Source organism: Mustela putorius, unplaced genomic scaffold, assembly GCF_011764305.1.
Source record: "Mustela putorius furo isolate JIRA1106 unplaced genomic scaffold, ASM1176430v1.1 tig00000281_pilon_pilon_pilon, whole genome shotgun sequence".
Lineage (NCBI taxonomy): Eukaryota > Metazoa > Chordata > Mammalia > Carnivora > Mustelidae > Mustela > Mustela putorius.
In genome coordinates, this window is record NW_025421343.1 from 1,695,291 (window position 1) to 1,712,767 (window position 17,477).

At 33.5% G+C, this 17,477-nt stretch overlaps 1 protein-coding gene across 6 annotated transcripts in view; it reads left to right on the forward strand.

The window, feature by feature from the left end:
* Positions 1 to 17,477, forward strand: part of ZNF638 (zinc finger protein 638) — an 82,408-nt gene that overhangs the window by 41,748 nt on the left and 23,183 nt on the right. For all 6 annotated transcript variants that reach the window (XM_045079003.1, XM_045079002.1, XM_013051149.2 and 3 more), the window contains 9 exons: positions 7,317 to 7,367; positions 9,279 to 9,347; positions 10,287 to 10,373; positions 10,645 to 10,713; positions 11,077 to 11,117; positions 12,836 to 12,967; positions 14,800 to 14,928; positions 16,264 to 16,305; positions 16,978 to 17,112. In XM_045079003.1, coding sequence (XP_044934938.1) covers positions 7,317 to 7,367; positions 9,279 to 9,347; positions 10,287 to 10,373; positions 10,645 to 10,713; positions 11,077 to 11,117; positions 12,836 to 12,967; positions 14,800 to 14,928; positions 16,264 to 16,305; positions 16,978 to 17,112 — 755 coding nt within the window. The remainder of the gene's footprint in view (positions 1 to 7,316; positions 7,368 to 9,278; positions 9,348 to 10,286; positions 10,374 to 10,644; positions 10,714 to 11,076; positions 11,118 to 12,835; positions 12,968 to 14,799; positions 14,929 to 16,263; positions 16,306 to 16,977; positions 17,113 to 17,477) is intronic.

Below are 17,477 nucleotides of genomic sequence, written 5' to 3' on the forward strand. Positions count from 1 at the left end.
TTTGAATTTGACTTCATTAATAGCATTTCTCAAAATATGTGTGTGAGAGACTAATTCCTGAAAGATGTTTTGGATCAGATTTGTATTATAGCTTCTTTTTCTTTTTTTTCCTTAAAAAAAATCCCCAGAACACATTTCAATTATGAAGTCTTGAAGGAGAGAAACCTATTTAGCTTTATGTAACTCATTATTCATGAAGCTTGTCTTAGGCTGCTTGCCATTTTTCCTTTGTAAGATTTAGTACAGACTCTGGGAAATTGCCATCGGGAATAAAGAACCATTGTTTAGGATTTTTATGTAGATTGGACAAAGGAAGAGTGAAAAATCCTGTTGAAGCAGCTCTTTCTGCCCATGGGTCCTGATTCCAATGCTTGAATAAAATCACCTTTTTGCACCAAAAAAAAAAAAGAAAAGAGAAAAGAAAAATCTTACTGAGAAAACACAGTTAAGGTTCACTTTAAGGTAACAGGGACTGAATATAAAAATGTTAATTAAAATGGTGTGAAAAGGTAAAATCTGAATTTTTTTTTTAAAGATTTTATCTATTTATTTGACAGAGAGAAATCACAAGTAGATGGAGAGGCAGGCAGAGAGAGAGAGAGGGAAGCGGGCTCCCTGCTGAGCAGAGAGGCCTATGCGGGACTCGATCCCAGGACCCTGAGATCATGACCTGAGCAGCGGCTTAACCCACTGAGCCACTCAGGCGCCCCAAATCTGAATGTTTATTCTATAGAATGTTCTAGTGGATAAAATATAAAATTAAAACAATTTAAAATTTTCAACGTTTCAGGCCAGGTAGTTTTTTATAGAAGAGTGTGGTGATATTATTATATCTATGTAACAGGAAAACTTAGATGCAGTGATTTCTTTGAGAAAAACCATGAACTCAGATTTCAACATTGATGAATTTCAGATCTCAAAAACTTACCTAGTAGAGGTATCCTTAGGTCAGCCAGTCAATGGATTTGAAAGTGGGATACTTTAGAAATTGTTAAGGTCTAGATTTTGGGAGTGGGCCTAACATAATAAAAGCAGTGAGTAGGGGAGAAGCACTTCAAGGCAAATATGCCCTCCTTTCTAATAGAAGTGTAGAAAGACGGAGAGGCTGGTGAATAGGGTGGAGAGTGTCCGGTGAGAAAGCAAAGGGTGCATGGTTTCTTTTTTGAGATCAGCAATGTGAGATTGAGTAGTGACAAGTCAGTTAGGGTAGTTTTAATTTATTTTTTAGAGAGAGGAAGAGTGCACACACATGGGTGCCCATGACTTAGCAAGAAAAAGGAGGGGTCGAGGGGAAGAGAGGCTGAAGTGGACTCCACACTGAGAGTGTGGAGCCCAGCATGGGGCTTGATCTTGGGACTCTGAGATCACAACATGAGTGGAAATCAAGGGTCAGACACTCAACCGACTGAGGCACTTAGGTTCCCCTAATTAGGTAGTTTCAAAGACTTTAGCTATATGCACAGATAAGCAAGGATGAAGAGAAGTACATGAAGGAGGCTAACGTATAATTTGATCAAAAAGAGAAACTTTAGGACCGTTACCTATCACTAGTTAAAAAGAAAGAATACTGAGCCATCTACTATCTCCTCATAATTGGATGTACTTTTTAAAGTGTTAGGATACATCAGTAAACCAGTAGGCAAGATCTCTATATCCAAGTAGCTTATATACTAATTTGAGGTGACATGATATATAGTAAATAACGTGTTTTATAAAGTGAAAAGTGTTATAACAGGAGAAAGGAGATCCAGGGTTAGTTTGGAGTTTGAATTTACTATTTAGAATAAAATGATTTGTTAAAAAGTAAAGTCTCCTAAGGGGCCTAATCTATGCCAAGTGACAGAAAACAAGGGGAAGAAACTTGCCATTGGTTACACTAATACTAGGAAATTTACATTATCTTTCTTAATCTTTCAAATTACCTCATTTTGTAGATAAGAAAACAGATTCAGAGATTAATAACATACTCAAGGTTAAATGACTTCCTTGGAGTAAGAATTCAGATCTAAAACTATGGTTTCAAAGCTTTTCACCTATTTTAAGCTGAGAATGAAAACTTGTTCTTTTTTTTTTTTTTTAAAGCGTAGTTTAGGTTTTTTTTTTTTTAAAGACCCTATTTATTTATTTGACACAGAGAGAGAGAGAGATCACAAGTAGGCAGAAAGGCAGGCAGAGAGAGGGGGAAGCAGGCTCCCTGCTGAGCAGAGAGCCAGATGCGGGGCTCGATCCCAGGACCCTGAGATCATGACCTAAGTGGAAGGCAGAGCCACTTAACCCACTGAGCCACCCAGGCGCCCTGAAAACTTATTCTTAATCTCCTTTGATTGCTCTTTTATCTTCTTTTAATGGTTCCCCTAAATGTCTGTTCCTGTTATGTCATACTTGTCTTCCTGATTTTATCTTCGTACAGCATTAGGGACCAGTGACATCTTACATACATGTACAGACCTCTACTCCCTCAAGTTAACTTTTCTTATTTTCTTATGTTACCTAATAGTCACCAGTCATCATCCAATGTAGAAATTGTAAGTAATCCTTTCCCTGGCTTTTCTCTTCTGTCCTATCTAGTTCATATTTAAATAACATCCTTCCTCTTTTCATCCATTCAGTGGCTGATTCAAATACTTCTCTTTCAGATCTACCTCAGGCTATGTCTTTTGCCTTTCCTTCATCACACGTTAATTGTTTTAATTGATTTATGTTTGAATTTTGAAAATAGCCTCCTGACTGGTATTTTTACCAGCTTCATAATTCACACTGATCTCTTTAAGGCAGATCTGATTATTCTGCTCTTAGTGACATATAGGAGAAAGTCCGAATTCTTTAGCATTGAATTAATGACCCTTTACCCTTTGTCCCAGGTTCCTTTTTAATGTTTTGTTACCTTTATGCTGTCCATTTGTTTGGAATTGTCTGAATTCCAGTTTACTTCAGTAAGCTCTTACTATGTACCTGCTTGGTAGGTGCCAAGCCTAATGCAAGGTACTGAAGATAAAATGTCATTTAAGACTCCTTTTTTGGGGTGGAGTTGGAGCAGATTCTAGTTTATGTTTTAAGGCCCATCTCAGATATAATTTCTTTGTGATATCTTCCCTAGCTCACCTAGGCAATTAGAGACTTTCAGTTCTCTTCTAGTGATAACTGAATACATTGAGTCATGGTATTAGTAGTTTTCTTAGAAGTCTCTCTCTTTCACTTGGCTGGGTAAGGGAATATTTTATTTTTCCATCCCTTAAATGTAGTGTAAGGGTTAGTAAATATTTGTAGGAGGAAGAATACATGGGGCACTCAAACTAAGTTTGTATTGTTATAACTGAACCCATGAGTAAACATAGCCTGAATTTTCTGATTTGTCATCCTTGGTTTAATTATTTTTCTTTCTATAAGATTTTATTGGTTTCTTTCTTTCTTTCTCTCTCTTTTTTAAAATAAATGTCTTATTCTTTATATTTTCCAATTCCCAGATGAAAATAACTTTCTTTTAGGGAACAAAGCAGATGAACAAATGGAAAAAAAAGAGACAAACCAAAAAACAGACTCTTGACTATAGAGAACAAGTAGATGGTTACCAGAGGAGAGGTATGTGAGGGGTTAGGTGAAATAGGTAAAGAGGATTAAGAGTACACTTAATCTTGGTGAGCACTGAGTAATATATGGAACTTCTGTATTATACACCTGGAACTAATATGACACTGTATGTTAACTACACTGGAATTAAACATTTTTTTAAAAGTGACTTTCTTTAAGTCCTTTTATTCCTCCATTTAGAGCATTCTGCCCAAATAGTTCCCATGTATGAGTTCCACCAAACCTTTAAGGAATTAATAAATCTAGTTCTATTTCAGCTATTCCATGACATTTAGAGGAAAGGAATATTTTCTTTAAGAAGGGGGGTGGAGAGAAGGAAACAGGAAAAAGCAGGTTAATAGGGACATCAGATGCTGATAGAGATACTATATGCCTCTCAGAAAGGATAAACTAAGAAAATGGTGGCACCAAATTTTATTGAAGATGTGGAGAAACTTGTACATTGATGCTGGGAATTTAAAATGGTACAGATAAGAATATTGCAGGTTTGTTTGGGTTTTTTCCCTTAAGTTTACTTATTTAAGTAATCTCTGCTCCCAGTGTGAGGCATAACCCCAGGATCAAAAGCTGCATGTTTTATCGACTGAGCCAGCCAGGCGCCCTGAGTATTGCAGTTTTTTGGTTTTTTTAAACAAAATTAAGTGTGTTCTTACCATAGGACCCAGCAATTATGCTCTTTGGACATTTATCCTAGATGGATGAATTACATTTACACAAAACCTGTTCATGCAAAAACCTCTATAAGCATGTTTTCATCTTTATTTATAGTAGCCAGAAACTGGGAACAGGGCAGATGTGCTTCAGTGGGTGAATGGTTAAACTGTGATGTATCTGTAGCATGGGATACTACTTGGCAATAAAAAGGCACAAATTATTGATAGATGAAACACTTGGATGGATTGCAGAGGAATTACGCTGAATGAAAAAAAAATCTCAAAAAAATACAAGCTTTTTTTATATAGCATTGTAGAAATGATAAAGCTATAGAGTTAGAGAATAGACAAGTGGTTGTTGGGTTGAAGAGGAGGGAGACAAGTAGCTGTTGCTGTAATCCTTGTGAGGATGGAGCTATTCTGTATTGTGATCAGTGGTCATAGCAGTCTACACATCTATGATAAAATTTTATAGCACTAACTATACATTAATGAGTATGTAAAACTGCGGAAATGTTGGTAGATTGTATTAGTTTTGTTTGTAACATAGTATGTAGTTATGCTAAATATTACCATTAGGGGAAACAGGGTGAAGCGTATGGTATTCTTCCCAATTATTTCTTACAACTTCTTGTGAATTTACAATTATCTCAAAACAAGTTAAATTTTTTGAATGCTGATAAAGTGGTTATAATAAATTAAAGTTACAGAACAATTTTTCTTATGAACATTGATGTAAAACATTTTTTGCTGTAATACTTTTAAGTAAAATTTTAGCATGTAGAGGCGAGGAGCACATTAAGTGGATAGTAATGGTGTGCCCAAGAGGAGATCACATCAGAAATATAAAAGTGTTTCAAAATTAGAAAATCTTTTATTTATTTATTTTTTTAAAAGATTTTATTTATTTATTTGACAGAGAGAGATCACAAGTAGGCAGAGAGGCAGGCAGAGAGAGAGAGGGGAGGAAGCAGGCTCCCTGCTGAGCAGAGAGCCCGATGGGGGACTCGATCCCAGGACCCTGAGATCATGACCTGAGCCGAAGGCAGCGGCTTAACCCACTGAGCCACCCAGGCGCCCTAGAAAATCTTTTAAATTCAGTTCACCATATTAAGTAGAGAAAAGGTAAATGCTAAGGATATTAGGTAAAATTCAACATCCATTCCTAGCATCAAAAAAAAAATTATTAAAATAGGTAACTACCTTAATATGATAGTGTGTTTTATATTTATACACACACACACACACACACACTTTTGCTTATATACATATGAACATATACATATATCAAGTCAAAAGCCAGCATAGGCTTAATAGTGAGAGTAGTAGAAGTGTTCTCATTAAGGTTAGGGACAAAAGATACTCATCATTTCTGTGAAGTAGCTTAAATATTGTCCTAAAACTAACAGCCACTTGCCAGTGCAAGTCACGAGGCATAAAAATTGGAAAGTATGATTCAGTATTATTATTTGCAAATGTGTATGTATGACAGAAAATGTAAGAGAGTCTACTGAAATGCCTTTAAACCTAACTAGCCACCTTAATTTTCTAAATTAATTTAGAGTTTCAGTTGCTTTATTATGTAGAAAGAATAACCACTTACATGTAATCTAATAAAATACGCTGTTTAAAATAATAAAAAGGGCGGGGGTGGTGCCTGGGTGGCTCAGTGGGTTTGAGCCTTTGACTCAGGTCATGATCCCAGGATCTTGGGATCGAGCCCTGCATCAGGCTCTCTGCTCATCGGGGAGCCTACTTCCTCCTCTCTCTCTTCCTGCCTGTCTGCCTACTTGTGATTTCTGTCAAATAAATAAATAAAATCTTAAAAAATAATAATAAAAAATAAAAAAAATAAAAAAGGCAAAAACTATGAAAATTTTAAGCTACTATTGTAAGGCATAAAGAAATGCTATGTGGAAAACAGCTCATTCCTTGATAGAAAGCTTCTCACCATTATAATGTGTCTTTTTTTCTTATATTAAGATAAATGTTAGGAACCCAATAAAACTGCCAGTAAGATTCTTTTTTAATTTGAATATAGTTGATACAAACAATAAGATTTTTAAACTGTACAAGTTGATTATAAAGTTATAAAGAATTAACAGAATAGACAGAAAAATTCTGCAGAGGAAGTGTAATTAGGACAGATGAGCACCAACAGATATTAAAAGAAGTTACAGAGGTAAAGACTCAAAATAGTTTCATGTAGTTGTACAGCTAGACAAAAGATCAGTAGGACAGAGAGTTTCCAGAGGTATTTCCTAGAACATAAGGAACATCAGTAAATAATTGTGGTAATATGTTAAATTATCCAGGAAAAGATCAATTACTCATTAAATTGCCTTGTCACTTTGTAAAAGTAAATCATGTTAATAAAATAAATCACAGCGGATTGTAATTCACAAGGTGGTAATTAAAAGTACTGAAAGAAAATATGGAGAGTTTTTTTGTTTGGTTTCAATTGCAGAGCGAGGGCATCCTTCCCTTTTAGGAAAATACTTGATTCCATAAAAAGTATTTTTATATAAGTATTTTGCATAACTTTTTAAAAAATTGTTACCTCTGTGATATAGATGAATAATCTTAATATGTAAAGCCCTCTTAATAAATAAGAAAACCTCAACAACTCAAAAGATAAATTGGCAAATATTAGAATAGCAGATCACAGGGAAAGATTTAGTGTTGAATTAAACATATGAAAGTCAACATAACTTTATTCCTGATTAAAGAAATAAAAATTAATCTGTACCAGTGTCCATCTTAGATTGGAGTAATTAATAACTTCTCTTACATACTGTATGTGGAAATTGGAAGCCCCACTCGTGTACTGTTTTTGGGAATATCAGTTGGTACAGTCTTCATGTAGAACAATTTAATATTGTTAAAATTGAAATCTTTCCTTTCATCTCAGCAATTGCATGTCTCAGAATTTACCTATATAGTTCCACAAGCATACAAAAAATGAGCGTAAGGATGTTTTTTTACAGTGTTTCTTCAGTCATTGCCGGATTAGCTCTTTCCTAAGTCTAAATGATAGTATTCGTAATGTGTCATTGATAATGTTTTTCTTATTAGCCAAAACTGGACAAGCCAAGACATCTGGAGCCAAAGTCATTAAGTCTTCAGGTATGTTTTTTACTAGAATTCTAGACCTATTAACTTTAAATTACTTAAGAAGTATATAACAGTTATCTTGGATTTCATGTGACAAAGTATGTGCTGGGTGTATACTAATTTTTTAAATTTATAGCCATCTAGGAATTCTGAGAAAGGAGACTTAGTAGGTAATGCTCCTTCTTTGTAGTAATTATCAAAATAAAATAATTTCCCTCTTTCTCTTTTATTGAGGTCTCTCTGGAAACTTTCTTTTATAAAATAGTTCAGATAACAAACAGCAGAATTATATTTCATTATCAGTTGTTACGGACTTTAGTGGGGTTTCTTGGTTGTTGTTTAACTCATAACCCTGAGATAAGATCTGAGCTGAGATCAGGAGTTGGACGCTTAACTGACTGAGCCAGCCAGATGCCCCTTCAGGATTTTAAAGTAATTATTTTTTCTCCTTCCTCTAGCATTATCCTTCCTACTTCTCATTTCTGCTAAATGCTTGTTCGTTTAGGGTCATCTTTTTAAGTCGATAGAAATCAATGTATTAAATTATCTTCTCTGTAATAGTAGAAAGGATGCAGCTTTGCATTGGTAAATAACCATTGTTAGTGGCAGATCCAGAATTTTCATAAAAGAGTTTCTTTGAAGCAGTAATCTGAAGGGGTCAGGGGAAGCTAGATATCTTGTTTTGAGGATGCATTTATTTAGTAAACAGTTTGGTATTACTTTGATAGTAAGTTTATGGGAATTCTGGTAGAGATTTGGGGGGAAATGGGTGTTAAAGCTGCTTAGCCACCCCTTAACTGTGCTGGGAAATTAATTCTCCTTATTTTTTCCTTAAGGTCTGGTGCCCAGCTAGAAGTATTAAAGTGACTTGATGCATAATACAGGAATAGTGAAAGAAATACTGAAAGGCCCTTTGGGCTCAGCTCATGTGACACAGCAGTGTGTCAAAACTTGGGGTTGACTAAGAAATGACTGGTTAGGTGATACTCTATAAAGGATTGCTATTAATCTTTTTGGGCAAAGGTTAGGGTCTATCTTTGATATAAAGGGTGAATTTGTAAACAGTTAGTTGATTTTTACATGTCATTAGTTTTATTTGTATTATAATTTTTCAAAAGCATAATCATGCTCTTGAAAGGATTCCTCAAGTAATTAAGCAGTCATCACCCTTGTTTACAAATGGGCACATGTGCACAGAAATTGGTTCATGCCCCAAGACTTGACAATTTAATTTGGAATTCAGCTTGGATCTACTGGTAATTTGATTCTGAGCTTTTTTCCTCATAGTGCAGCCTTAGTAGTTGTTAATGAGTCCTAAATTTCAGAGCTAAACCTCCTTTGCTCTCTGGTGATCTTTTCAATGATACTTTGATGATCACAGTCTTTATACATTATCTTTGAAAATAAGCAAGAGTAACAGATGTGTATGTACGAAGAAGGGTCAGAGCAATTTAAACAGTCTTGTTCACATAGAGCCCAGTAGGAATGAGTCAAAGTAGGCTTTATGTGGCTTAACCATGATTAAGGTGTTCTTGAATGCTTTTCAGTCAGCTGGGAGCCAAGGAAGCTTGGGCTGGGAGACCCTAATTATAACTGTTTATGAAACATTAAAAGCATTATGGGATTGTTTTTATATCCTTGCAGTTAGTAATTCTTAGTTGGTCCACACATTCAGAGATTTATTTAACTTGCCTGAATGCTCTTTTTAAGTACCTCTCTGGGGAGGTGAATTCTTACTTTAGTGATACTTTCTTCTGAAGATATTATTGTCATTGCTTGATTTAGAAAGTGACCTGTGCCCCAAAGATAACATTTTATGTTTTGAATAAAATATGGTTTGTCACTCATATTCTTTAAGAGGTTATTTGGGGATTGTTGATACTAGTTAAATAAACCAATTTGACTACAACTTTTGTGATTTAGGGAAATCAGCGGGTTCTGTAAAGTCTGTGGTAACAGTAGCTGCTAAAGGTAAAGCTTCAATCAAAACAGGTAAGACTTTTGGGAAGAAGAGGATTAAGTTTGTTCTTAATCCTCCCTTGAAGAATATAATAAAGATACTATTGTCAAAAGCAAGTTTGAAATTCATAAGATTTATTGTATTTAATAACATCTTGAAAGGTTTAGTAGATACTTCTTTGATATTTAAAACCTGACACATAATGGAACTACTGTTTTTTGGTATATTGGTCTTTGACAGTGTGCCACTGCAGATTTTTGCCAAGGAAACATTTTTGACAGCTGTATAATTATAAACTGTTCTGCTACTTCCCCCTACAAATCTTTATTTTCCTCATTTTTTAGAGCTGTCGCTTCATATTACCTTCCCCAGCTTGTAAATTTTTCAGTTTGTTACTCTAAAAAATGTTCTTCTTTCCCTGTTAAAAGAATGTATTTCCTCCATAAAGAAAGAAATGTGAAATGTTGAAACTAACATGATCTGTTTATTAATATATAGGCTAATTTTGAAGAGCCTTTGTAGAAATGATTAAAAAAATTTTCTATGTGATCATGACATGCTTCTGCCACATGGAAGATAAACCTGTGGCCCTTTAGTGGCCATCAACAAGATTGTATCATTTTAAATTTAGGGTATTTTAAAAATTTATTTATTGATTTGAGACAGAACGCACCAGCAGGAGGAGAGAGAGAAGCTTGTTAGTGGGGATCCCTGTGTGGGACTCAGTCCCAGAGTCCCGGGATCATGATCTGAGCCAAAGGCAGATACTTAACCAACTCAGCCACCCAGGCACCCCTTTAAATTTGCTTTTAATCTTACTGGTAAACAGACCTAAGTGGAAATAATAAATATATGGAAAAGAAACTGCCTTTACAATGAAGTTGGACCACATTTCTTATATATATGAGCATATAACATGCTAAATGATTGAACAGATCCTTGGAATAACTGTTCACTTCTACTTTTAAAAGCAAAATCTGGTGGAAAGAAGTCTTTGGAAGTCAAAAAAGCTGGCATTGTCAAAAACAAAGATGCCAATAAACCTGTGATTGTACCAGGTAAGCTCTAAAGGCTTTTGTTCGTTTAATTGCTATTTTTAGATCTCCTTGGTATACATTTGAGGTATATTTTGAAATTATTGCTTTAAAATCTTCAAAGGTATTGTTTTATTGATTTTCAGAGAAAAGCTTGTATTAGTTTTGACTTAAATCAGGTCAGTCTGAGGATACTTAGTGACAAAATAAGCAAATTTAAGTTCCTGTTTAGATTCATTAGTTTAATTATTTTAGCGTGTTTTTCTAGACTATTAAAGCAGACTGTTTCATGCAGAAAACTCTGAAATAAAGACCAGTATGGAAGTCAAAGCCACTGAAAATAGTGCTAAGGAAACTATTTCAGGTAGGTCAAAAAGGTTTTATTTTGTTCTCTTATGTTTAAAGATGGAAAATCAAATTTTAAGGAAACAAGATTTTTAGTTTTGTGTCTTATATACATGTATATTTTTTAAAATATCAGGCTCATACTAATGAAACTTAAAATATTATGATTCAGGTCACCACCCTCTTGATTTTTCTGAAATTTTGCTCTTATAAGAAATAAAATGAAATGTTATTTCTGTAGCTATTTCCTTCTTACATTTTGTAGTATTTTGTCATTTGTGTACATTTTCATGCAGCTACTATTTAATCCATTGTGGAAAAAGAGGGACCTTGGTAAATAAAATATATCTGCATGAATTCTTACCTTATTTTGTATCTTCAGAAGCTGCTGTGGAGTCCACAGAAAAAGAACCAGTTAACAAGGTCAGTTTTTATATTTTACTTACTATTTAAAAGCTTAGGAAACTTTGACACAATATATTTAACTTACTGTAAACCCACTAAAAAATTTACAGGATTTGGCATGGTGAAAAACCTGTCATTTGTGACGTCCTTTTTTTTTTTCGAGTTTTATTGCTTCACCTTAAGTTTTTGTTTTTAAATAGAGAGATGGGGCAGAGGGAAAGGGAAGAATCTTAAGCTGGCTCCAGGTGGATCTCAGGATCCTAAGATCATGGCCTGAGCCTAAGTCCAGGGTTGGATTCTTAACCAATTGAACCACCCAGACACCCCTGTCATTTGTGACTTTTTAGATAGAGTTTGAGTTGCAGAGTAAGTCATAAAAGTTAAAGTGCAGATGATCAATAAATGTACATGTTTTTGAGGTTTACCTTATACCAGGAAAAAAAGTTTAGGCCAAAATTGGTTTTTGAGTAGAAAAGCAGTTTGTTGAATTAAACCCAGTAAAATTTTGTGAAATCTGTTTTCTTTTTTCTTAGAGGCAAGTGGGAGATAAATTAATATTTAGAATACCAGTTCTCTGTGTTTTTAGAATAGTGAGTAGGATTTGAAGTTTCATTTGAAGGGCAGAAAGTTCACATTACTGTTTTTTTTGTGGTTCATCTATGATTTTGACTATTAATATCTTGTTAATTTAATTTATATTTTGCTGGTTAAGATCTTGAGATCATTCAAGTGCTAAACAGTAAGTTTATTTTTGACTGATAGATGCATTCTTCAAGTAGTCACTAAGTAATATGTCTTAACTATTTTGTTTCAGGAAGAATATTTTAAAGCACAAATAGATTGACTTAAAGCACTTACAAAGGAACCATTTATGAACACAGTTGACATAGTAGTTGAAAATAATTCTCAACTGATTTGTGAAAATTACAACTTCCTGGTTCTCCCCATCCCTATCCCCCACTTTTTTTTTTTCCTAAAAGAAAAGTCACAGGTTGTCCAGTTTACTCTAGTACACCTTTGGGGATTTTTCTCAAAACTCACTAGAAGGAAAAATTGGCATTGATGAGTGTCCTCTTGAAGAATAGATCTGAAAGAAAAGAAGACAGAAGTGAAAGTATTTACTTTGTAGTGGGAATTGGGTTATAGGGAAGGGTTTCTAAGGCACTAGGGAAACTTTTTAATTTTACCTAAAAGATTATTTTATTCAGCAAGATGAAAAGCTATGTTCTGTTTTGGAGCTTGGGGATGTTCGTTTCGCATAGCACAGGAATGGCAGCCGTGCATGAAGGAGTTATCAGAGACAAACTGGTGTTTTTCAGCTTGCACCTTAAAAATAAATAGACTTGCATTTTTATTATTTTATTTTTACTTTTTAAAAGATTTTATTTTTGTAAATAACCTCCTTACCTAGTTGTGGGGCTTGAACTCATACCAAGATCAAGAGTCGCATGCATCCCTGATTGAGCCAGCCAGGTGCCCCCTTAAACTTGTGTTTTTAAGCAGTGGTTGAAAAAGAGAACGAAAAGCCTTGATATGACTGAAATTATTCTGTGTACTTAAAGAGAGGAAATTTGCATTTTATTTTGTTTTGAGGTTCAGACCGGCCTTCTTAATTGATAAGGTTTAGTATTAAATGCAGTTTAAATACTAACATACCATGATCTGCCGCATAAACTTAAGTAAATATAAAAGCAGTTAAAGAAATTTGAATGTCAACTCTTAAATTTGTTTTGAAGGAAACAGAGGAAATGTGTGTGGTACTTATTTCTAATTTGCCTAATAAAGGATATTCTATAGAAGAAGTTTACAACCTAGTAAAACCATTTGGTGGTTTAAAGGATATTTTGATTTTATCATCTCATAAAAAGGTAAGCGTTGATAATAGCTGTTCATATTGTCTGAAGCACATTTTGAAAAACATTAAGTTCAAAAAACTAAAAAGAAAGGTTTTTTAAAAGGAGCACCTCAAAATAATTAAGCCATTCAAGCTAAGGGATTTTTAAAGTATAAAACATCCCGTATTTTAGTGTTATTCTGAACTGACCTAGTTTTAACGATGGGGAGGTTGGCTTACTAAATGTGTCAAAATTTTGCTCAGAATATTAGTCTAAAGAAATGTTTTATATCTTCAATATATTAATACAGAGTTTTATAACAACTTACAAACTTTGTAGCACTTTTTTATTAGTATTCCTTCTGTTTTACCAATTGCACTCAAATGGGAAGTAACCATTCTCAGATAGAGATGTGGTCAGTACTTAGAATAACCTAGGTTATCTGTGTGTTTTACATTTTCAGTAATAAGTACATACTGCTTTTGTAATTAAAAAACAAACAAACAAAACACTATATTAATACGACAACTTGTGGAAGGTATCTTATAGGGAGTGAGATTTCAGGAAAGTTTAAATAATGGAACCATGATTCTGGTGGCTGATAGTAGTGTTCTTACATTAGAAAGGGATTGGGGATCACTAGAGAGCATTGAGTAGGATATATGTTTGCTGGTAGCCAGAGCCAGTGTGCTTCAGAAAACAGAGTAGAAGAAGAGAGTGAATATGAGTGAGTTAAATGCAGTTTCACATAATGTTAAAAGTAGATTATTTGAATGGTTGAATGACTTCATAAATTACTAAAAAACCAATGAATTCTACACCTATACTGGTGAACTTTATGATATGTAAATTATATTTCATTAAAGCTGTATTTATTTAGAGATGAGAATAAAAATAAATCTTTTTATAAAATAATTTTTTTTATGTGACAGTACATTGAAATAGGGGGAAATTGTGGGAATTTGGAAGTGAGTAATTCAGATTCATACCAAAGAATAAGTAGATACATTAAATATGAAAGCAGATACAGAAAATGTAGATTATTATATGTCCAATTTTGATTAGAGTTGAGTAGAATTACTATTTAGAGATTTAATACTTTTCCAGATATTATGTGGAAAAATACCAGATTTGGTCATATAAGCAAAATTAACATAAAGCAAGATGCAAATTAAAGTTAAAAATATTTATGTAAAAGGGAAACAAAAGATTCATACCCTGATTACACTATAAAATGTTAAAAGTTCAATAATAAATTGAAAGATTACACAAATAGATAATTCCTTTAGAAAAATTACAACTATGATCAAATATATGGAAGATTTCTGCCCCATTATCAACACAGAGAAGAATGTTCAACTATTTGTTTACCCAGGGATGAAAATTAAAACCAAAATGTATGGCACTATAATTTTATAATTAGGAAAACAAAATTTAAAATAACTTGGTAATCATTACACATTTCTTTGGTTCTTTCAATTCTCATACTTCTCATATTTTATCAGTCATTAAATTTATTTATTTAAATATTTATTAAAACCTGCTATATGCTCGATACTGCTGTAGGTACTAAGACTACAATGATGAATAAGATAAATAAGATTTTCCTTCTTTCCTTCCTAGATTTTCTAGTAAATGTCATTTACTAGAATGTCCTCTCTTATTTCTCTTTAGTATTGCCTCGTGAGTCCATTCATTCATTATTACTTCCTTATGGTTGTAATACTTTGAGTCTGTTGGCCTCACTTTCTGAAGATACATTATCTTAATGTTTACTAAGTTATTTGACTCTTAGTATTAAATCTTTTCAAGAAAAAGTAACTTAAAGACATATTTTTTTGTTCTTGTACTTTTTATTTTAAAAGATATTTATGGAAATAAATAGAAAATCTGCAGAATCTATGATAAAATTTTATACCTGCTTCCCAATATCAATGGATGGAAATCAACTCTCAATAAGTATGGTTCCTGAAAACATGAATATAAAAGATGAGGTAAATATAGACTTAGCATGATTTATACTAGAATATTATAAAATTTTTGGATCGGGTTTATTGTAGTTGGTTATATGCTCTAGCTTGTTTCTTTGGGTTACATGTTCTCTCTGAGTGATTGAGAAAAAGCTTCTTCCTGTCTCTTCACAGTCTCCTGTCCCAGTGGTTGAGAATTACTTCCATATTGAGGGAATCTAATCCCTCATGTATGTCAGAGTGGGGAAAAAAGTTGAAAACTACTATCTGTAGACAACTCTGTATTCTTATTTTACTGCTCTTATCTGTCCTCCAAACTGGGATGTTATCTTTAATTTTTCTCTGTTTTCTCACAGCCATCTATCACTAGGTCTTGTATAATTTAAGTCATAAACATTTCTGTAGTTTGTTCCCCCTTTATCCCATCCATTATTGCTTTGTTTCTTGAAAACTCCCAACTAAAGTAGTTCTTTATGTCTCCTACCTTTAGTTTTGTCTCCCTCAAAATCTTTCTCCATGAAGTAATGAGACTGACATAGAATATAAATCTGTTCAAAGTCAACTGATTCAGAAACCCTTCACTGTTTCTTTGTGGCACACAGACATTTATTACCAACTGTTTATTATCAGCTAAGAGGCATGAAGCAGTTTTTAGAATCTCTAGAGGAAGGTGGAAATGCATGTTATTTGAGAAAGCCTTCCATTGCGAATCACTCTGATGTAATGGTAGAGTTGTTTTATATGTGTTAGTATTGTTGAAAAGAAAAAAAATGTTTAAGAACCAGAATCTTGTAAGATAAAGTTCCTTTCCTATACAGGTAAGCCATCCATTAGCTAGCCCTTCCTTTCCCAGCTCTGACATTTTTTGTCTCAGGCTACTCTTAGCCTTCTTTGTAGTCAACAGTACTAAATAACTGTACATTTAATACTCTATGTTGTTGTGTGGTGGATTGTTTTTTTTTTTTTTTTTTGCAAGCCTACATTTCTGTTCTTCCTCATCTCCTACTTTGCTTAGTTAACTTTTTGTTTTATAATTTGAATTCTCTAATTGTCTGCTAAATTAAATCTCTTATTCCTTATATATGAATTTGAATGTCCTCCCCCTAATACAACCTTATTAATCTTTAATGTACTTAAGGCAGTGGGAAGAATTAAAGTGTATTAAGGTGGAACTTGAATAATTTATTCAGGAAGAAGGAAAGATTTTTAGAAGGAACAAAACTTCTGCTGACTTCTCATTTTATGAAACAGCGTTTAATTCTTATTCATATAGGTTAGGTTATTATAAACCCTGAATAAATAAATATATGTATGGGGAAGACTTACATCTTCCACCTTTCCTGTGTTTTGCCTTTCTAGGAAGCTATATTTACAACCTTGATTAAAGAAAATGACCCAGAGGTAAGTTTTGCATTTAAATGCTTTTGTACACTTGTTTAACTGATGGAAACATGGGTTATTCACCTGTTAGAAATAAAAGAAAACCTTATTGCTCATTTTAAAACATTGAAGTGATGGTGTTAAATGCAACTGATGAATCACTGAACTCTTCCTCTGATACATTAATACATTATATGTTATGTGTATATGATATGTGTATATGTATATGATAACATATAATATGTATGTTATCATATGTATATGATAACATATAATACATTATATGTTAATTAATTGAATTTGAATTGAAAAAATAAAATATTGGGGGTGATGAAAGTGTCCGATGGATCTTCTCTTGGTAAAATAAGAAGTAAAGGATCATGGTAATCCCTAAAGTGAAATATTTTCTAGATACTGGAGCTATATTAAGTAGCTTAGTTACAAAGTGTTTTAGGTAAATACTGTGTTGATAGAAGAAGGATTATACTTCTTGTTTGAGTATATCGTTTCATTGATCACTCAAATCTAAAACTAAGATCTCCCTGTCTTCACTCACATAGTCATTTTCTTACTCTTGGGAGAGTGTATCATCTGACCTCTGAAAAATTAAATTACTGTTAATCTGTGTTTATAGTTTGATACTTGAGCTGTGTTTCTCTTTTTCTGTGCTGTCTCTTAAAAAAAAAATTACAGGCAAATACAGATAAAATTTACGATCGATTTGTACATCTTGATAACTTACCGGAAGATGGCCTTCAGTGTGTGCTTTGTGTTGGACTTCAGTTTGGAAAAGTGGCTCACCACGTATTCATGAGTAATAAAAACAAGGTAACAAGGTCCCTCCTGGTTTAGCTATATGTTCTGTAGAGAATATATGACTGAACCCTGTACTCATCAGATTTGTGACTTTTAATCTGTCTTCTGAGCTGAAACACCTATAAAATATAATTTCTTAGGAGAACTATGATAGGTCAGCATATTTTCTCTTGGGCTGTAATAAAAAGAAAGAGATGATGACTTTCTCCTCAGAACTCTTAGTGTGTTTTTGTTTTGTTTTGCTTTTTAAGATACATTTATTTATTTATTTATTCATTTTGAGAGAGAGAGCGAGTGAGCACAGAGGGAGAGGGAGAATCTCAAGCAGACTCCCCGCTGAGTGGGAAGCCTGGCATAAGACTTGATACCACAACCCT